Here is a 21,991-nt window from a genome sequence, read left to right as displayed (position 1 = left end):
TTATTGTTCCTAAGGACAGACAGTAAGGGACTGTGAATTTCTCACTTCCAAATTTCCAGGCACTTCTTAGAGGCTATCTTTTCAGCTCCCTTTTTTCTTCTATCTCTGGTACTAAGTTTGAAATACATTCTTGAATAAAAAACCATTCATTAAGCACTTATTATGTGCCAAACATTTTCTAAGAGCTGGAGATACAAATACAGAAACAAAGACAGTTCCTGCCATCAAGGAGCTTACATTCTAATGGGAGAAAAAACACACACAGGAAGTGGCAGCCAGGAAGAGAGGGTTTGGAGGTTTGGTGAGTGAGGTCAGAGTTTGAAGTGGTGAAACCCCACTGCTCATCTGTGTAATGTTGGGCAAGACATTTCACCTCCCCAAGGCAATCTCAAGTACCAGGTTTCTTCATCTGTAAAAAGAGGGAGTTGTAGTACCTGATCTCTAAGGTCCCAATCGTATGATAAGATAATGAGGGGGAAACTGTAGCTGGATTGCATCTGTCTTTATATATGCTTGTTCAAATAATCAAGAGGTGACTATAGGTGATTTTAGCTGTTACCTACTATCTGTACTAGAAAAGAAATCATTGAGTAAATCATTAAAGATGAGTGTGAAACAACTTCTCTCCTTTAAGTAGCACCTTTCAAAGGAATTTATGAGTATTCGTTTTTCCCCCATATCACACACTTCAAATTTAGATAGTCTTGAAGAAACGAAGGGATAGAAAATTAGTTGATCATGGATCTGCAAGCCAATTCTGCGCTCAGGGTTAAGCCAGTTAGTTGTAAAATTCAACTCAGCAGATATTTACTTAGGACCTACTGTGTAAAGACTTACCTTTTTCCTTTCAAAACTTTCCTTTCCTCTTCTACTAGTCCCTCTTGTTTTAAGACTCTTTGCACATGTTTCAAGTGTTTTTTTAAAATGCTGATTATTAGTTGGTACATGGTTCATTCTGATATAGACAGCCTTCTTTTTCGGCTTTAGAAACCACTGGAATGGAACAAACAATGTCATATCTAGGTCCATTAAGTGAATTATTGGCCTTTCATAACATAGTAAGTCACTGAAATCCACTTACAACAAGAACTGTAATCACTGGATCAAAAGTTTTTTTTTCTCAAGCAGAAAATTGGTTTCCATTAGGGTCATTTGCTTCTCTTTTATTTCTTTTGAAGTATTCTGTTATATATTGTGTTGAATTTAGGCTTTGAAAAGGCTTTTCATAAAGACCAAAGACTCCTTGGAAAAATTAACTAAATAGGGTCAAAGGTGAAGTCATGTCAGAGTTTAAAACAAAAGATAAGGCTGTAAATGACTAATTCTCATACTTTGGGAAGTGGTTAATAAAAAAGTAGAAGTACCCTAGCAGTTTGTGGAATTACAAGAGAAGCCAAGGAGCAAGATCATAAAATGAGCCAGAATTGTAAAGTTACTATGATTTATTGAGGCTGTAGGGAAGGGTGGGGCAGCGGAGGTGGCAGGTGGGGTGGAAGGGAAGGAGGTGATTCTATAGGGAACAAAACAAACTAGGAAAACGGAAAACAGTCAAAAGTATTTTCGTTATCATAATTTTCAGATTATATGTAGTAGTAGATGGAAACATTTTATTAGACCTGACCAAAGGTCAGTATTACAAAGATTCTCATATCTGGTTGAAATTTCTAATGGGCTTTAAAAGCAAAAGAAGGACTAGATGAATTTTCGTTTTTCATAGAAATTGTAATGTATATCTAATTGCATACTCATCACCATGTCTGAATAGGGAATGCTCATGTAGTTTCTGTAATATGAAGTTAGTATTTTTGTAGAGGTTTCTGAAATAGGAAAATTTGCCTGAATTCACTTTCTGAACTTTTGTCTGACACCAGGTCTAAGTTCCATTTAGATGAAGAGGGCTTGGATTCTTTAATAGGCAGCACTCAAGGCTTGCCTTTAGTATTAGTAAACATTAGTCACAGAAATCATCAATAGTACTTCTCATTTTCTTTTTTTTATGTTCCATAATGTGTTTCTTCATTATTCATTGACATCATAAAATGTCAGAGATGGAAGAGGTCTTGAAGATCTACCCCAATTCTCTCACTTTACACCTGAAATAACCAATTTGCTTCTTTACCCAGAGCCTGAGAAAGAAATGGTAGCCTTTAATTTGGGGGGGGGGGGAGCAAAGTGCACAGATATATTATTAAGTGCATTGTTAAGTGTGCTGTTACATAACTTTTAAGTGGCTAGGCTAGGTACTTTTGATAGAGGATAAGGGCAGGAACAAGTACCTTTATTCAGATTCACTCATATACAGGTTGAAGGAATTAATGAATTGTCTAATTGAACATGAGCACTTTGAATGGTTCAGATATCACATCTATTTTGCTCATATCAAGTCATCAGCCAGTTAAGTAAGTATCTTTTTAACTTAGGAAGATTCAACACAGGAATCATATATTAATTTGCCTATTATTTCCAATTTAAATGTTAATATTTTGGAGTTATTAATATGACCGTTTTGTTTTTCCTTGAAACGTGATTAAATATCCACAAGAATGATTTTGTTACATCTCAGGGTCAGAATAGATGATTATCCCTTATTATATAATGGAAGGCAAAGGGAAAACCTGATTCACTGAACACAACTGATTTGCAGGAAACTTTGCCTCAACTTATCTATTAACTGAAAGACATTTGTATTACTTTCAAAGCCTGCAGACCTAATGCCTAATGCCTGGAATCTGCTCTTGGTTTTCAGGACTTTTTATCTCCTTATCTGCTCATTCCACAAATGTTGATTGAGTCCCTCCTGTTCTGTGCTTTACCTTGTGAAAGAGGCAAAGTGAAATGTTATATCGTATGTGACTTTTAGCTCTTCTTATAACAGTGCTTTTCTTCATGAGAAACTAGTCAATGTTTGCAATGTATTACTTGGTTTATTGTTAGCATAGCAACATTGATTTCACTTATTCAGAGTTCATTTCTCTGGGAATCTCAACATTTGGTTAAACTGGCTAAGACCCAAGCAGTAAGCAAAAAAAGGATTGTGAAGGACCAAAGCAGTGCCCACAAAGTTTATGCAGCACATGTTGAGAAGTTTCTCAGATCTTCTCTGAGACTTCTTAACTCTTATTTTACGTAGTCCTGAGAAGTCCAGCTATCTGATTTCCTAGCCAGTGATTGATTAGAAAGAATAAATTAAGAGGACGGGAGCAGTGGGGTGGAGGAAAGACACAAAAGTCCTGTGGTTTGGAGCCTTTTAGCACCAAGGCAAGCCCCTCATTGGATCAAACACCAGATATTTGACACCACCGCAATATATCCCTGAGTCAAGACAATATAATATTAGCCTTAGTGCCCCCCATTTAAGAAGACAGAGAAATCTGCAATACGTTTTAAAAGAATCCCAAGCTAGATGGCTAAAATTACAGAAGAGTTGGGCTGCTCACAGGTGTTAGCATGAATTATGTATATGGAAAATTCACTTATTCAGAGCATTCACTTGATAATGGTGGATAAATGAGACATTGTTGTGGCACTTTATTATGATACCTTTTCTAGAAACCTATAAGGCATGACTGGTATAATCTAAGAACCCTCAGAAAGCCTGCTCATTTGCTCCAGTGTGGCCAAACAGTGGTGGTTGGAAAGGCAGAGAACGTGCCTTAACTCTTTCATAAAGCAAGTCCTAATTCTTTCCTAAATCAATAAAGATATTTATTGATGAAAATAATAAAATAGTAGAAGAATCCTCAGAGAAACCCTAATTCAAGTCCATAGAGTTCCTTAGAGGCACCTGAGTACCTGGTGGTGCAGGGTATAGAAGGCTGGGCCTGTAGTCAGGAAGAACTGAGTACATAAAACTCAGATATTTAGTAGCTGTATGACCCAGGGTAAGTCATTTAAACTCTGTTTGCTTCTGTTTCCTTAACTGTAAAATGGGGATAATAATAGTACCTATCTTGCAAGATGGTTGTCAGTATAAAATGAGATATTTTTAACACATACTTAGTATAGTGCCTGGCACAAAGTAGTTGTTGTTCAATCCTTTCAGTCAGTCATATCTGATTCTTTGTGACCCCATTTGGGATTTTCTTGGCAAAGATATTAGAGTGGTTTGCCATTTCCTTCTCTAGCCCACAAGGTTAAGTGATTTGCCCAGGGCAAGTATTGGAGGCCCAGATTTGAACTCAAGTCTTCCTGACTCCAGGCCTGGCACTATCTCGCTGCCCTGTTAGCACATAGTAGGTGCTATATAAATGCTTATCTCCTTCCTTTCCCCTATCTATACACTTTGTGTAGTTTATACTTCAAACATGTTTGTGCACAGCTGACAGGTACCCACTATATACAAGAGTCTGTGCTGTGCACATTCAAAGACAATAGAAAAATAGCCCATCCCTTCAAAGAGCTTTTGTTATGTTCTAATTGCGTTCACACAAGATGCCTTCCAAAGAAAAATGAAATTCTGTAAAATTGGGCATGAGTAGCCTAGAAAAATAGGGGGTGAACCCACAATCAAGATGGAAGAGATTGTGCATCCACAAATCTGAACACTTACTTGATTCCTACCCAGAAGCGATTTGTGTTAAGTAGCAAGTATGATATAGGAGCAAACAACATTTTCATGCCATGTATCGGGAAACAGGTTTTCCAGGAATTTTTAGGGTTTAGATAGAAAATCAAAAGGAGAGAATGTAAGCTTCCTAGTTCACACCTGCCATATTAATTGCCTTGTGATTTCTTATAATTATTTTGAAAATTGAATACAAGGAGGGATGATTTAATGAAAAATGTCATCACCGCCATAAAAAATGATTACTCTGCTCTATGTGCTGTAACAAGCAGTAATCATAGTCACAGATGTAGATCACTACTTTGAAACAATTTATAATTTCACCCCCAGAAAGGCCATTGATAAAATTGAATAAAACTTCTTGAAGGTATTAGCAGTGAGGAAACTTGGCTAAGCAGGACTGTCACATTAAGTATAATAATGATAATTTTCTCTCAGCAACTCCCAAATGTCCTGAAATCTTTCTTGCTAAACCATTAGCTACCTTATCAGCAGTACATTTAGTTTGTCCCCTGTACTAAGTTATTTCCATACATACCTTATAAATTCCCCATTAAAAATCTAGAAGCTTGTTATGGATTAGCTTCTGGATGCTTTCAAAATAAAGGGTTTTGTTATAGCATGATTTCCAAAAATTATAGGTTTCAGTAAGATAACTGAGAGAATGCAGCACTGGCCTAGTAATAATAACAACAATAATAATAATAGCTAATATTCATATGTCACTTATTATGTGCTAGTAGGCACTGTGCTAAATAGTTTATAAATGCTATCTCGTTTGTTCCTCACAACAACCCTGGCAAGTTACAGGTGACAAAACTGAGGCAAACACAGGTGAAGTGACTTTCCCAGACTCACACAACTAGTGTCTAAGGCTGGATTTGAGCTAAGGTTTTCCTGACTTCTGGCCCAGAGCTCTTTCTACAGGGCCACCTCACTGCCTCCCATGTTCAGAGTTAAGTCCTGGCAGTCAGACGCTTTTGGGTTGTAAGACTGACTTTGTGTTGACCTCCCCAGAAGGCAGATCATTGGTTTCTCCTTGTGTTTATATGAAAAGGAATGTAATGGCACCTGCATTGTTGTTATCAACCAACTAGCAGTGTTGGGAAAAAACATGTGAACACCACATGCAAAATGCAAACAGTAAGATTTATCATAATTTTGTCATCTATCCAATTATTAGATTAGTAGGGTTTCATTTTCAAATTGGCTTCTTATTTTTGGGCCTGATATCTGTGTGCCTAAGTAGTATTGGTAGTATTGTTATAGCTGAAAGTCATGGATAAAACAATTTAGCATTTAGTGATCATTTTCATGCCCAGGAGCAGAGATATTTCTCAACAATCTTTTTGAAAGAATAGAGGATAAATTATGAAAGAATGAGTAATGGTAGAGAATGAAATTAAGCTAAATAATTTTGAAAATCTGTGTTTTTCAGCATAGTATTAGGAATCTTAAAAATAAGCAGCTTTGTCATTTTCCTAATTTGTTTCCAGTTGCCCACTTCTACTTATAGGTTTGAAATGTAAGCTGTGAGTGAATCTTGACATTTCCATTTATTAATAAATGACCATAGGCACAGTCATACAGCTTCTCTGGACTTTAGTTTCCTTATTTGTAAAATGAGAGGGTTGAGCTGGACGACCTAAAGTTTCTTCCAGTTCTGAAGTGATGATTATAGATACAGTTTATTAGCTTTAATTTTTTTAAATGCATCAATGCTATAATCTACCAGATTCTAAATCTGAGAAATCAAACCCACTTCAGCTAACCACCTGAATTTATTATATATTGGTCATTATTATAGCTCACATCCATTATGAATTAATTCTGTCGATTTTTGACATATATAAATGGATTTAAGGTTTGGTGATGTACTTTTTTTCTTTCCTTTTTTTTTTCCTATTTTTCTTTGAAATTGACTTGCCTTTATTGACTGTTTTTCTCTCTATCTGTCTAGTGAGGACCCAGCAGAGACAATAACAATAGATTCTAACAATCAGCCGAAGTCACCACTGGAAAAGTTTATGGTCAGACTGTGTACCCATCATCAGAAGCAGTTCATTCGTGTTCTAAACGACCTCTACACAGAAGTGCAGCCAGGGACTGACGGCCAACGATTTCCTGATTCTGAAACTATGGATCTTTCTACTTGCAGCCCTGGGTGTGGTCAGCTAAGCACTGAAAATCAGGAAAAGGGAACTATTTGTTTTGATATGAAGTCCCCTTCTGCAGATTTACTCGTAGACCGAATGACATGTCAAGGGTCCCCTTGTTTGACAGGGTCAACCCTGAAGGAGCCTGCTGAGATGAAATCTTTAGAAAGAAAAGAGAATGCTTTTACTGTTATCAAAAAAGATTCTTCTGAACTTCCAACTACTAAAACCAATTCTGGTGGTCCAAAGGATAGTTCTACTCTTGGATACCTCACTGCATCTAATTCTTCCTCGTTTAACTCCCACCATGTTTCTAAATGCCCAGAAGGGCAAACTACTGGACAAGAGCATGACATTAGTGTTAAAAAATCAGAGGATGAAAAAGACCAGATACAAAGCACAGCTTTAGTAGAAGGTTTTATTGCTGTAAAAGTGGCAAATGTGAATAGTACTGAGGATGGTGACACTTGTATGGTTTCTCAAAAGAATTTATTTAGAGCTTTACCAGAAGAGACTTGGGACTCAGGGTTTATGGGAAGCTCACCTAGAACTGCTGACAAAGAGAATGCTTTACAGTGTAGCTCAAAATCATCTTTGCACCAGGATTTAGAGGAAAATGAACAAGATACAAGGCCAAAGCAGGAAAACCATCTCCACGTGCTAGGAAGGAATAAGGCGGGTTACCATTTACATCCTGGTGACAAGGGTCAGTTTGATAATTCCAAAGATGTTTGGTTATCACCAAGTCCCATGCCAAGTCTACATAAAGCATCCATTGGACATTCACGAACAAAAGTTATATCAGCCTCCATTAAAACAGCTCGGAAAAGTAGAAGAACTTCAGGTTTGAGAATTAATGATTATGATAACCAGTATGATGTTGTTTATATTAGCCAACCCATAACTGAGTGCCACTTTGAGAGTCAGCGATCAATATTATCTTCTCGGAAGACAGCAAGAAAGAGCACTCGAGGATATTTTTTCAATGGAGACTGTTGTGAGCTACCAACTGTCCGCACGTTGGCCAGAAGCTCACGAAGTGAGGACAGAAGCAGCTGCTCAGCTCTGCATGCAGAGGCCTTAGGAACTCCCAAACAGGCTCTGACGACTTCAGACAATGGACCTGCAGATGTTGAGATCCTTGGTGAAGACCCTGAAGGACCCAGTGAGGAAAGATCTACCCTCAAGGAAGTCTCCCAAGACTCTCAGGAGTCCGAAGCTTGTTCTGCAGCTGAGGATACCGAAGATCAAACTGAACCTAATCAAGTTAGTTTCCTGAATCCGAAAGAATCTACAACTTCAGGGTCTCCCCTTTCTTTTGTCCATAAAGAGAAGGTACCAGAAGGCAATTCTGATGCCATAGTAAATGGCTCCCCTTTGCATGTGGGAAACCAACCACAAATTGAACTGTTGGGCACTAGTGAGGCTAGTGTTCCCCTAGGAATGGATAGCTGCACTGACCACTCCCCTGAAAGCATTCTTGAAGGTGATAGTGACACTGTTATTGCCTCAAGACCTCACTCTCCTTCTGAAGCTCTTGACAGAGAGGAAAGTTCTGTTTGCTCTGAAAATCAAGCTTCCCCTAGGAATTTGAATCTGGATGCCCCCGCAGATTTTGAAAGTGTTAATAGAAGTCAAAGCATTAATATTGAAACTAAAACTGAAAACCCTCAAGAGCAAGATGAAAACCAGCACAAACAAGGTGAGGTTGTATGTACCAATGAAAATCGTAATGACATTGAGGGCAGTGAGGCAGCACATGATACAAGTCAACTAGAGAAAGAAGAGCAAAGTGATGATAAGCAGTCTTCAGAAACAGAGATACATGATCAGAACATTCATCCAGAAGAGAATCCAGACAAGAAGAAGAAAGTCAAAAAGACCCTTGTGGCCTCTGATAGGTGCCTAAGAAGTCAGCTTTCAGACACACCAGCTGCTCTCCACCTTCCTTGTCTTCAGATCAAAGTTTCCAAAAGTCCGGGTGCAAAACGTCCTAAGAGAGAAGTGTACCTTGATGGAGCAGCATCTGTCCATTTCCCAACTGACTGCTTCCACAAAACACTGTTGGAGAATATTGGAAATATCAATACTGATGAGCAGGATCCTGAGCAGAAGGAAGGTGAAGGGAATGGGATAACCACCAGACAGACTTGTAAAAATGTGATAGTGAAAGATGATGGGGTTGCAGGAGGAGAAGAAACATCTCAGAGTAATAGCCCCACTCCCACAACTAGCCAGGACCCACAAGGAGAGAGGCTTGCAATCTGTGAACAAACTAATTCTGATGCCAGAAATGTTCATCTTCTTACAGAAAGCAGTCCTTGTAAAGAAGACACAAAGCAGTCAGAAAAGGAGGTGGTGAGCAACCCTGCAAAGGATTTAGAGGAAGTTGTCAATGAGGTAGACGGTGAAAATCTAAAACATAGTGATGCACTGTCTAGTCTGTGTGCGTTACCAAGTGACAGAAAGGAAAGCACTGGTACAGCCCTAAAATCATCAGTGAAACATAAAAGGCTGGCCTCTCCAACCTACAACTTAAGGCATGCTCATACAGTGGACTCTTTGGATGCTGCAAAACCTGCTGCAGGAAAGGATGTTGTACAGGTACATTCTGTGCCAGAGGAAAACCAAGTCTCGGATGCTGAAGATTCCATGGAATTGAAAGATGCAGATACAGTGGTGGATGATAAGCCAAAGTTTGTGGAATGGTGTGCTGAAGAGGAGAATCAAGAACTTATTGCTGACTTCAATGCCCAGTACATGAAAGTTCAGAAAGGCTGGATCCAGCTGGAGAAAGAAATACAGCCCACACCAAAAGTAAAGAACAAGTCTGACAAACTGAAAGAGATCTGGAAGAGTAAGAAAAGATCACGCAAGTGTAAGGGATCGTTAGAAGTTCAAAAGCTTTCCCCTGTTCAGATGCTATTTATGAAGCCTTTTAAACTATCTGACATTTGTAGGTGGTTCCTAGAGACAACTGAAACAAGATCACTTGTAATTGTGAAGAAACTCAATACTCGTCTCCCAGGAGACGTACCCCCCATCAAAAGCCCCCTTCAGAAAACCTCCTCTTCTAGCCAGTATCCTAGTTCACAACAGGCCGAACGCTTGAAAAAACACTTAAAAAAATTTCCTGGGGCAACACCTGCTAGGAATAATTGGAAAACTCAAAAGCTGTGGGCTAAATTCCGAGAAAATGTTGATAAAATGGACTCAGAAGAGACTGCCACTGTCAGCCTTGGATCTCACTCTGAAGCTAGTTTAGAATTCAAGGAAGAAAGAACTAGCCAGCCTTCTTCTAATTTGCCTACACCAGCGAGTACTCGAATCCTAAGAAAATATTCCAATATTAGAGGAAAGCTCCGAGCCCAGCAACGTTCAATAAAGAATCAGAAAACGGAAAGTTCATTTGGTCTCCCTCTGGAAAATAAACAGAATCGTAAGAGTGTGTGCATTAACCCTTTAATGTCTCCCAGGCTTGCTTTGCAAGTCAATGCAGATGGATTTCCAGTGAAGGCCTCAAGTGCTGAAGGAGCCAGGGGAAGGAAAGGGAAGTCAGATTCCATACCTAAAGCTGAAGGTCAGCAGAACAAAAGGAAGAAAACAGCCAATGAGAACAGCAGCCTGCAAGACAACACCACTTCCACCAGCAAGGACAGATTGCAAGGAAAGAAAGCCGGTAAAGCCAAACATTTAGATGTGTCCTCCAAAGCATCAGCTATGAAGAAGCGGCCTTCCTCAGATAAGACCAACAAACTATCCAAAAAAGCATCTTCGAAAGAGAAGAAAGTTAAGAAGGCCACAGACAAGGCTGCAGGGAAGAGCCACCTTCCCCTCCGGAAAGGAAGAGACAATACTCAGAAGAAGCCAAGCCAGACTCAGCCCAGCCCTCGAGAGAAACTGCTCAAATCTCCAAAGCAGAAGGCTGCTGGTGAGTCACCTTCCCGGGCACAAAAGACTGCTCACAAAAAGCAGAATAGTGTAAAGACTAAGAGTAACAGATCGTCTGTGAAGAAAACCCCAGAGAGCATCCTGGCCCAGAGAAAACGAAAGCTACGGGCAAAGCTTGACTGTTCCCACAGCAAAAGAAGACGCCTGGATGCCAAGTGACGGAAAGAATGGTAGCCAGGTGTGAGCTGTTCTATGGCAGCGACTCTTTTCTTTGCATTAACTCAACCTGCTTTTATAAGCTGTAGCAAGCCTTTAAAATCTGCAGTTAAAGGAAAACATCCACAGTTTTAGGCATCAGAAAACAGTGTCTCAGTTGGAGAAAGGAACTTGCTTTCTCCCTCTAGGGTTGAGAAAGGGAGTTAATTGCTTTCTGAATGTTCCTTGGTTTTTAAACTTGGAACCAGGCAGATTTAGTTTAAAAGTACAGTGCCTTATTTATCCCTTTTTTTTTTAATAAAAAAAAGCTAAAAAGCTAATCTGTATGATTAAAGGCTTGCATTTTATACTTGATGCACAAGCACTTGTACTGTAGCAGAAATGACCACCATCGAGCCCCCGAAAGCCGTTTTCCAGCAGCCTTCCAGCAGCATCTCTGTCTGAACAGTTGTTCCTCTTTGAAAACCTCTTGGTGTTCCCTCCCAGTCTTTTTGACTTGTGGTAAAACAAAACTGAAATCATTTGGGATGGTGTGAAGACTCTAGAGGTGTGTGTGTGGGGGGGTCTATTGCCCTTTAGTTAAACATTATCCTATTTGTTGCTTTTTTTAAAAAAAAATTATCTTTTTAATTGTTGGTCACTTCTGTGGACTTTGAGTTTTTTAAATTTCAGACCGTGTATTCTCATCATTGAACCCCACTTAAAATCCATGTGGCACAAGAGGTCAGGTGTTTGCTTGTAGCCTCCAAAGTTATTTTGTAGGCCCAGTTTTTGCTGCTGATTCTTCAGTATCTGTCATCTTTGCTCTGGGGCCTGATAGCTTGGCTTTCCTTCTAACACTTCCCCTGACCCCAGAAACAATCTAAACTTTTTTTCTTCTGTCCACTTGTAATAATATCACTATTAGGACAAAAACAGCCATTTTAATTTTCTTATTCAAAGTCCTCCCACATGCAAAGCCTAAATGTTAAATTTTATTCAATAACAAGACTCGGCTTTGGTGAGCATGTGGGCACACATTTAATAATAAGCATGTCTTAGTTCCAGTTTTCAGTTTGTTATGGTGTTTTCCTTGTATAATGACGTGCTCATGGCATCAAGTGGACTGAATAATTAACAAAGTTCAGTCAGTTCAGATAGAACAGAATGCCTCTGTGTTATTATCCATCCCCAGGCCTCTTTTGGAAACAGACACCTGAAGATCTAACCAATGTAATCTGCGAGGTATGTCAAGGGGTTAGCTTAAGATACCCTCCCCTGGAGGGAGCCCTAAGCAAAACAGCTGCTGTGTGAAAAACGCCTTCTTTGGGATAGGCAGCCAGCCTTTCCCATGCCAGGCTCTCCCTGAGTGGTTCAGAATCAAGGGCCATCTTCTCTGTAAAAAAAGTTCTTTTTACTTCTTCACTGTAAGCCCGCCTGGAAGGAGGGAGCACATGTTGGCCGTAACTCTGTGCCTTGAGTGTTGCTTCTCTGCAAAGCTGATAGATACATTCCCATTGAGCCACTGCAAAGGAGAGCTGAATTGTTGAAGACTTTTCCATGGTTTTACTTCCTTGTGCAGCACCTAAAAAGGGTGGTGTGGGTGTCTGTTTTAAGAATAGCCACCCATTCAAGACGTTCCATATCTCTGTACATAAAACCTGATGTTTGTTGTGTTTTAAATGCACTTCGCTCAAATCATGATAAGACAGGCATTTCTGTGAAAGGTGAGCTCTACTTAGTGTTAGCAACCCTAGAGGTAACAGTAGAGAAGAAGGACAGAGGGAAAGGCATAGCTGTGCTGACCTTCCAAGACTCCAAGGCTGGCAGGAGGAGTTTGCTAATGGGAACCTTTTTCATTAGTCTTCTCCACTCTGTAAGACATAGACTATGTTCATGCTTTGAAAAATCCCCACACTTAGCTACTCAAGAGCTACTGACATTAATGAGATTGCGAAGTGTACATTTTGATAGCCTTTTTGTTTTTCCCAAACTGAGGTGCATGAAAATAGTGGCACAGTTGTAACGTTTTTAAAAGAGTGTTTATTTTCTTGAATCTCTTTTCACATAAATATTAATGAAGAAAGCTTAATCATGATTTAAATATCTCTGCCTTTGCCTCAGCCAGGTGCATTTTCCCCTAGCATAAAAATGTCTGGTTTGAATTTGTTTTTGTTTTTTGTTTTTTAGCTATATATGTTCCATTTTTTGCAGGGGCTGAGATAAGGTTGAGGAGAAGTATGGAGTAATGGGTAAATGGAGAGGATTTTATATAGACTTGTTTTCAAAACCCTCTTAGGCTTATTTTGGGATTTCATCATTTTCTGTTTTTCTGTTCTGGGCTACATTTGAAAAATGCGTATTTCACATCTGTTAAATTAATAGAACCTCTTTTAAAATCTACTGATAACTTTGTAGCAGTGACTACTACTGTTGAAGCAGATGGGATTCTGTGTGAGAGACACCTTTTAAAAATTATGATTCTTTCTTTTTATCTTGAGCAAATCTCATCACATTGTTTTAGCTCACTCAGAGTTTCCCTCGCAATGATATGCGCAGCAAATGTACAAGAGACTTTCCCCTCCTGCCCACCCACTTTCCATTGCTTGCCAACTAATCTTTCAGCTCCTTCCTCTGTGGGGTTGTAGCCACAATGCCAGTCTTTGCAGCACTGCCTACCAATGAGTCATGGGCTGGTTTTTTTTTTTCTATCAAGCCATATCCCCTAATTCATTGTGGCAATAGCTGTCCCCTCACCTCTCTTGACTTGCACTGAACTGTCAATACATCCCTAAATGTTTGTAGATCAATAAGAGAGTCTTGTGACAGCTGGTATGGTCATTGGTGAGCAGCTCTTGAACTTAGGGAAGGGGATGCCAACCCACCTCTCCCTTCCATTCTCCTCCCCCCTTCCCTCTTTTTTTACATTTGTCTCCCGCTGACGTCTTTGTAACTCATTCTTTCTGCAAAGGTATATATGTATGTGTGCACATCTATGATTAATTATCACCCCCTTTTACAATTAGACATTTTCCCCAAAATTGTATTTCATACCCCTTAAAAGAGTACTCTCTTCTTCTGTCTTCTTACTATTCACCCATTTCTCAGGGGAAGCCTGAGTTCTGCTCCAGAAGGAGGAAGCAGGAGGAGTCTTTTGAGGCTCTCAGTGTGGAGAAGTATAAGGAAGATTTCCATCAAATCAGAGTTCAGAAACAACCTACTTAAACCACTACCTGATTCTCACACTCAACTACATAATGACTTCAGAGATGCTGCTTTATTTCTGGTTCATATTATAACATTGCTGGTATCCGTTAGTCACAAATGTCGATCAGGAGTCTGCCTATCCCTTAGTGTTTCTTTAGTTTTTTGGCACTGTCCATTTCTAGTACTAAAGAAATCAATATGGAAATAATGCCCCACACATTTTTATCTATTACTGTAAGCATAATAGGATACATGTAGTAGTATACATGTAATAATTTCCCAGGGAAGAGGTATAAATAAATACTACCATACATGTATGCTACCTTCTAATAGAGAATTTAGATCAATTATATGTATCATCTACTACTCTATTGTAGATTTCTTAACTAAAAAACTTCAGATTTTATAGATAAAATTCATTACTTGGAGACAAGTACTTGGAATTGAGGCTTTCATTCCGTCAAGTGAACTCATGATTACCTTGTGCTTGCCACTTGTAGCTTATTCCGTTATTCTTATTGGAGGTGGCACTTTCATTGGTTTGTGGGCCATGTTGGAATAAGAGAGGCAAAGGGTACTGCAGAGTAGTGTAGACTGGTATTACCAGATGTTGTCATCATCTGTGGTGGCACCTGCACCCAGCCCCCACCCTGGGAGGGGGGAGAGTACCAGCTGAGCCAACCCGATCCAGCAAATGCCACGTTTTCCTTACTAATGCTTAAGTTTAAGAAAATCAGATTTCTTATTTTGAGGTCAAAGAATCATATTCTTTTTTCCTAACCTCCCTGTCACTTCTCTTCATTCTTTTTTGTCTCCTTGCTCATTTTCTCCACCTCTTTTTTTTTTAATTTTTGACTTCTTTCTTTACATTCTTTTCCCACTGACTTACCTTTGAAACTCATTCTCTCTCTGCAAAGGTGGATATGTATGTGTACGTATCTATGATTAACTATCATCCCCCTTTCCAATTAGACAGTTTCTCCCAAATTGAATTTCATACACCATAGAAATGTACCCTCTTTTTCTGTCATCCAACTATTCACTCATTCTATTAATCAATCTGTGCATTCAGAATTGGTGGCCAAATAAGTTTTAAAAGTGCTGAAATGCATGCTGATATAATTTGGTGCAATGTAAGTGAAGTAATCCAAGTACGATGAGGACTTGCACCTTTAAACAGATTTGTTATTAAAAGAAGCAGAGATTTATTTCTACTAGGAAAGAATTCAGTTTGCTCCTGTTGGACTCCTAGTTTTCTGGATTGCAAATTTGGATATGGAAAAGCTCTTTAACAGAATAATTTGAAGCAAGGATCACTTCAAATCACAATGGCTTGCCTTTCAGAATGATTTTAAAATATCATTTATTCTTAAATAGTATTGTAATTTTTTTTGTTGTTTAATCTGGGTCCGAAGAAAGAGGTGTATGGCATTGAGCTCTTTATAGATGTTCCTTTGCACCTTCCAAAATTGTCATGTAAAAGGTGAAAAAACAAAAGCACAGAAAGGAGGTACCAGAGTAGATGGAACCTTCATCCTAACGTGGAGTCACAGAATCATGAATTAATCTGAACAGGAAGCTGGAAGTGATTCATTGCTCTTCTTTTCCATATGCACTCCAAAGAGTGATGATGCAGGGGCAAATGATAATGGAAAAGTCAGCTCCTTGTTTTCTATCCGTAATTATAAAAGATAAATTCATATGTCTTTTTTTTTCTGTAAAGAAGATGATTATTGCATTGCTGAAACTTCTTCCGAGAAGCCCCAGCGCTCCTAATTGTGTTTGAACAGGAAATTTGATTTGGTGGTTCTTTGCCATTTCTTTTAAGTATTGCCATCATGTAGACTGGACAGACTCTCTATAATGCTAGATTATTTTGATTAATTGTGTAGAAATCAGGTTTGAAAAACACCCTTATATTGAATTGTTCCTGCCTTTGGCACATAGGTATCACATTCCTGACCCAAACTATGCTTCCCTGCTCTCCTAAATTATTTTAAAAGTAAGAAAAAGAATTCCATGCTTAAAACAAGCAGGATAATAACTTTCTGAGGATTATGGATACTACATGCTCCCTGAAAACGGCGGGACAGACTCCCATAGTGTGGAATGTCCTAAAAGAAAAATCTTGGAATTTAAATCCTTTGCTTCAAAGATAAACTAACTTTGGGAAAACCAGACTCCTTTCTGTGCTGAAGTACCCTGAGGCTGTGCCTGTACTACATAGGGGGATGGTGTTTCCAAGGACTACACAGCATCATTGGTAAGAATACGTGCATTGAGTGTTAGATTGTTCTAGACTCCGTGAACTAGATCAGGATATCCATTTAATGCAATTATCACTTCTTTGTCCTTCTCTCAGAGCTTTATGCCATATGCTCAGCTCTTGGGAAAACTCTTTGGCTTCACCTTTCTGGAGAATAGTTGTGCCATAGTATTAAAAAGAAGTTATTTTCACCCTAACACACACCAGCAGAGCAGACCTCTGCTTTCTGACATGGGTGCCATGTGCAGTTACCATACCTGGTCATTGAATGTGCACATTGTGAGCTTGGCTGTAGACAGAGAAATGGCTTAGTGGCACAGCTTGCTGGTGCTCCTGTGGAGTCTCAGAGTGTCACCTCAGTTTTGAGTGTATTGGACCATAAGTGTCTTTTAGAAAAAGAAAATTCAAGGCCTCGTTTTGGGCATGGAGTTGGGTAGCTAGCTTGAAAAACATAGATGATTTTCCAAAATGCCATGCAGGTCTTCATAAACCCCTGTGTAGAAAATTAATCTTTCTGTAATTTTCCCTTCTTTGATGATACTGCATTTTCTCCTGGGCATGCGCACACAGTTGCAGCTGTAGACTAATGCTTTTTTTATAATAAAGGATGATGTGCCCCACTGTTGATTAAATATTTGTCAGTGACACATGTGTAAGTAATGTTCAAATCCATTATGTGTCTGTAGTTAGACTACTGGTGGTGGGTAATAACTTTATTTGTGTTATTCAAGCATGAACTTGTACCTATTTGAGAGAGACACACACACAGAAATAGGAGGAGCTGGAGGTGGATGGTAGCATATCCTTAACTCACTCAGGCCTTCCCACAGCTAAAGTGTTTGTAGGTCTGTTACCCTCCAAGCTAGCGACCTGTGAATACAAACCATTCTTTCAGCTTTTGTTGAAGCTTCACATCACCCCCATGATCTTTCCTCACCGCAGCTATCCTTTTAATTTTAAACAAAGAAGCTGCTGAAGTCCCTGATTGGGAAGGAACTAGGCTTTCTCGTCACTTTCCTGTCATTTCCACTTCTGCCTCTAACCCCTTTACAACACTGCCCCACCCCCCCACCCCCTTAGTGGTGCAAGCACCCTCTCCCATACAGTCTTAAGCAGTTTTTATATTCATCTGCTTCACAAGTTTTACATTTTCTTGTCCAAAAGTTGTCCCATTCTTTCTCTTCATTGTTCTTCTTGTCATTGTCTTTGAGTGTTTGATGGTTTTTTCATGCCCAGTTGCTTTCTGTAATTTATACGATATATTGTCTTATATTTAATGCTGTAAAATATTTGAAAGTCTGGTTTGCAGAAAAAAGTAAGTAGGCTTACATTATGTTGTATATTTATGCCATAACTGAGGAGGGGTATTTTTAGAGCCACTGTAGCTTAAAGTTGTTAATTTTTACCAATAGTTACTATGTTCTGGGTAGTCCTAGGAGTATGATTTGTTGATGACTTTGTCTCAGTGAGTAAGGTTTCAAATATCTGTATATATACATATTTATACATGCCACTGTAGAGTTGATTTCACTGTAAATAGTGGTAATTTCCTGTTCAAATGCTTCTATTGAAAGTATTTATTTTAAGAATATAAACCAACTGTACTATTGGTCAAAAAGGCTGTCATGAAAAGTGTTATTTCTTTTTTTGACAGTTAAACACCCCTAAGCCACTGTGCCAGGCTATTACACTCCCAAATAACATGAGAGGAAAAAAAGAGGAGACTAAAATCTTTCCCCTCCTTGTGCTGCAGGTACCTTTTTAACCTGCACATCAGATACAGGTGCGAGAAAACCACAGCTAAGGAGCCAGCTTGCATTTCCTGATCTTTACCTACTTCACAGTAAGAGTGGAGCCCTATGCCCTGCATTTTGAGCGCTAGGCGCTGTCCCTAGAAGACAGATCACCTGGCATGGCATCAGACAAGCCTTTATTTTTCCAGACACAGTTGGCTGCTCCTCTGCTTGAGGGCCTCAGTGGAAAAGGGAGCCTCAGCTGTAGCCCCAAGAAAATCTGGATGCACATCCGTGGGAAATGGAAAAAACCTATCAATCACCTCAGCAAAGCATTGAACCACATTGACAGTGTATTCTCTCTCCTTCACTAACCACAAGAAGGAAACATCCCTTAAATTACTTTGAACATTTCCCATGAACACCTCATCTTTTTCCCTGTTAGCAGATATCAGTGGGCATCTGGCCCACTGATGCTACCCATAACCAGGGGGTTAGGAAATGAATCCATCTGTTCTAAGATGTGTTCAGCTTACTTCTCAGGAGTCCTGGTTTGCATTAAAAGTTTCCATGGATTAGTGGAACCCTAATTTCTATAATCATGTTTAGCTTCATTCTTGGGCTCCTTTGTCTGAGCAGTTTTTTCTCACTGCCCTCCCGTAGAGGACTGGGGCCTGTATCACTGGGAGTGCCAGTCACTTTGGAGCTGAGATCACACTGGGGGATTTTAGTCCGTTTGAATCACAATTTGTACATTTCTTTGGGGCCTCCATTTGTCTTTTCCAAGCAAGTGAAGAGGTTACCTGAACAGTAATGCTGGAGCATGTTTTTCTAAGATCCCGTTTGTAAGTAAATCTGCTTTTACAATAAAAATGTGAATGGTTTTACTGCAGGTGCCGGGGAATTTAGCACTAAGCCAGACATTCAACACTTTTTTAACCTTTGGGGGAAGAAACGAGATGACTTTTGCTCATGTAAGGGTCTCAAGAAGAAGTATTGTAAATAGTTTTTTAAAAATATATTTATTATGTGTGCTGTGTGCAGATTAATGTTCTGAGTGATGTCAGTTTGCATTGTAATGTTGTAGAAGGATATATTCTGAGCTGTGGTTTTGCTTTTAATAAATCCAGTTCACACATCTAGAAAGAAAACAGAGTGAGCTGTTGGGCCGGGTTTTGGGGGGAGGAGGGAGGGGAAGGGGTAATTTTTAAAGTAGCATCAAGTCTGAGCTTTAATGCTTCTCTTCATCTCATCCAATAATTTTTTTTAAATTATATCTATGTATCTATATATACATATATATATATATACACACACACACATATATATATATATATATATATATATATATATATATGACTGAAACTGGTCAGTGGTCAGTACACGGGTCTGCAGAGCAGATTTCCCTTTGTTCCTTTGGGTGTGCCACTCTTAAGCAATAATAATCTTGATAACAGTTGTGATGGGGGCCCCGTAACCCCTGGCCTCAGAGAAGTGAGTGGTGCTGGAGTCGCCCTGCTAAGAACGCTTGTCTTTGCTTGGAGATGTTGCTGATGTATCTGCTTCTGTTGATGTGCATGTTCCTACTTCAAGAAATGAGGATGGTAGAGTGTGTATGAAATCTGTTAGGACCAGACCCATGGAAAGATCCAGTCCAGTGAGGAATGCTGGTAACCTTCAGGGGATTATCGGCATGTGCAGAATCATAATGTGAGGGGAGCCAAGCTGCAACTGAGGCAGCTTTAGGAAAGTTTTCAGGACAGAATGAAAATGGCCACTAGAAACTCTTGTCATCTGGCCATATTTTGTTACCTTTGATTAAATTCCATTTTCTATCAAACCACACACAAACCCCCTCCGCTTCTGGCTTTGAAGCACTAATTGAGTAGATGGAGAATATCATGGACAGTCATCCCCAGCATACTTTCACACCTTCTGCTTCCCCCTAGGCAGTTCAGCGGCACCTCCTCAAGACCAGCCTGAACTTTGGTCAGAAAAGCCCCATTTTATCTTTCGTAGCTGTCGTGTAAATTTTAGGCTTTTTAAATGTCTTCTTTTGTATTTATAAAAGTGTTTGGAGAATTTTCACTAGTGTTACTTAGCTTGAAGTGTTCCATTGGAATAAACCTTTCCTTTGCTAGGCCTGAAACCAAACAGGCAGAGAAACTGACCTCCGTTTTTGTATCATTGGTGAAGTGACAATGTTAACTCCTCAGTTATTTGGGGGAGGGGTTTAAAGTGAATCTGACCTAAGGTTCCTCAAGTCTTGTTACCTTATAATCATCCTCTCTAGAATCTGGTCCTTACCCTCTAGGGGTAAGTAGTTGTCAAAGTGTAGCTTCTGGGGCACTAGTGAATGCCTTTCTGAGGCACTGGCATTAGGAATCGATTGGGGAAATCATGCCTTCAGCTCTTCATTTCCATTACAGGTCTAAGACATTCACCCTGGGTCAGTACAAAAGCACAGACAAGTTTCTTCATTAGTCAACAGATCATGTCTCTGAGGACAAAGGAGATCCCAGAAATCCACACTGTTTTAACTTTGCCAAAGGAGCTTTTGTAATCCTACTGGGAAGCTGAAGTGGCATTTTGGTTTCTGACACTTTTTAGTTCTTGACCCTGTAAAATTTATTTAGGGGGTCAGAGAACAGGGTATCAACATAAATGTGTACTGCAAGAAACTCCAAAATCAATCCACCATTCCTCTCAAGGTCTTTTCAGGTTCCTCCCAATGGTGTCATTACTGAGGTCAATTCCTTGTGCTTTTTTTTTTTTTAAACCATATGTGTGAGTCTTAGAGACGGTTATCCAAGATATCCAAGGATTGTATTTCCAGAGGGTCCTTCCCATTTTCTGGTACTTTGTGCATAATCCTGGCCAATGTGAAAGCTCTCTCCTTTCACCTTTAGCAAAGAGCAGTGATGAGAAATTTATTGCAAGCTGGTGCTCTTAAGGATTTGATAATATCTCTTGGGTCTGGATTTCCGTTATGTTAGTGGGGATAGGAAAATACTGTGTCTTTAATGGATGACAATTAAATGTATGCTGTGAATTGTTGGTCTGAAACATTGAAAAAAAATTCATTAGACAATGTTTACATACCTCACCTGAAGAACCTTTGAAAGTGTAAATAAAAAAAAATTATATTAAGTTGCTTTAAAACAATATGTATAGCTATAAAGTTGGAGTTGAAGTTATTTTAACTTTGGATATGTACCAAGTCTCTTAAATATTGAAATTTTGTGGAATTTTTGTGCTTCTGTGTTTTACTTTCCTGTTAGGCCACGTAAGAAATTGTGTTCTTGCTATTGGTAAAGGGGCCTTCACTGAAATCCAAACTTTGAAGGATTTCCTTTTTTTTTTTTTCCATGTTTGATTTTGGGGGAAGGGTGGTATGGGTGATTGGATTGGTGGGAAGAGCTTATCCATCATTGACATCTATCCTATGAGCTTTCTAAAGGCGCTTATTTTATTGAAGTTTATTAAACATCTCTTTGATATTAAAATGTGTTTGTGTAATCACTGAAGGGATAAGGGATTATCAAGTCCAGAAAGTGTGTATATGCCTAACTGCAATTCAGGGAAAGCACAGATTGTATATCTGAAGCAGGCAAAAGCTTGAGTTGGTGTCATTAAATTGTATTTGACTTTAACCAAAACATATACACACACGTTCTATGTGTATATCTTTCCTAGTATAATTTAGAAACTATTTTGTCATTTCAGGCCTATCTTAAAGGGAAAAATTCATTGCAGTTAATGGCTCCTTTTGGATTTATATGGAATTCTTGGTCAGATGCTATTGCCTAATTCTGAGGCAGTGGAAGTGACTGAAAGTCTTCTGGCAGGATCCCACTTAAGTAGTTCCTGTGGAGTAATTGTCCTTTTATCAGCCCTCCAGAGGACAAATGCCAAGATAGCTTTTGTGTATGAGAATGCTGTGTAGAAGCTCATCTCCTATGTTAACCCCAGGCCCCCA

At 39.3% G+C, this 21,991-nt stretch overlaps 1 protein-coding gene across 3 annotated transcripts in view; it reads left to right on the top strand.

The window, feature by feature from the left end:
* Positions 1-21,518, top strand: part of LCOR (ligand dependent nuclear receptor corepressor) — a 130,448-nt gene extending 108,930 nt beyond the window's left edge. For all 3 annotated transcript variants that reach the window (XM_020996977.2, XM_020996978.2, XM_078150942.1), the window contains one exon: positions 6,525-21,518. In XM_020996977.2, the coding sequence (XP_020852636.1) occupies positions 6,525-10,830 (4,306 nt within the window). In that variant the 3' untranslated portion in view covers positions 10,831-21,518. The remainder of the gene's footprint in view (positions 1-6,524) is intronic.
* Positions 21,519-21,991: the final 473 nt, after the last annotated feature.

The sequence above is a fragment of the Phascolarctos cinereus genome, unplaced genomic scaffold, assembly GCF_003287225.1.
Source record: "Phascolarctos cinereus isolate Bilbo 61053 unplaced genomic scaffold, phaCin_HiC Scaffold_3;HRSCAF=262, whole genome shotgun sequence".
NCBI lineage: Eukaryota > Metazoa > Chordata > Mammalia > Diprotodontia > Phascolarctidae > Phascolarctos > Phascolarctos cinereus.
This window is presented reverse-complemented; position numbering and strand designations above follow the sequence as displayed.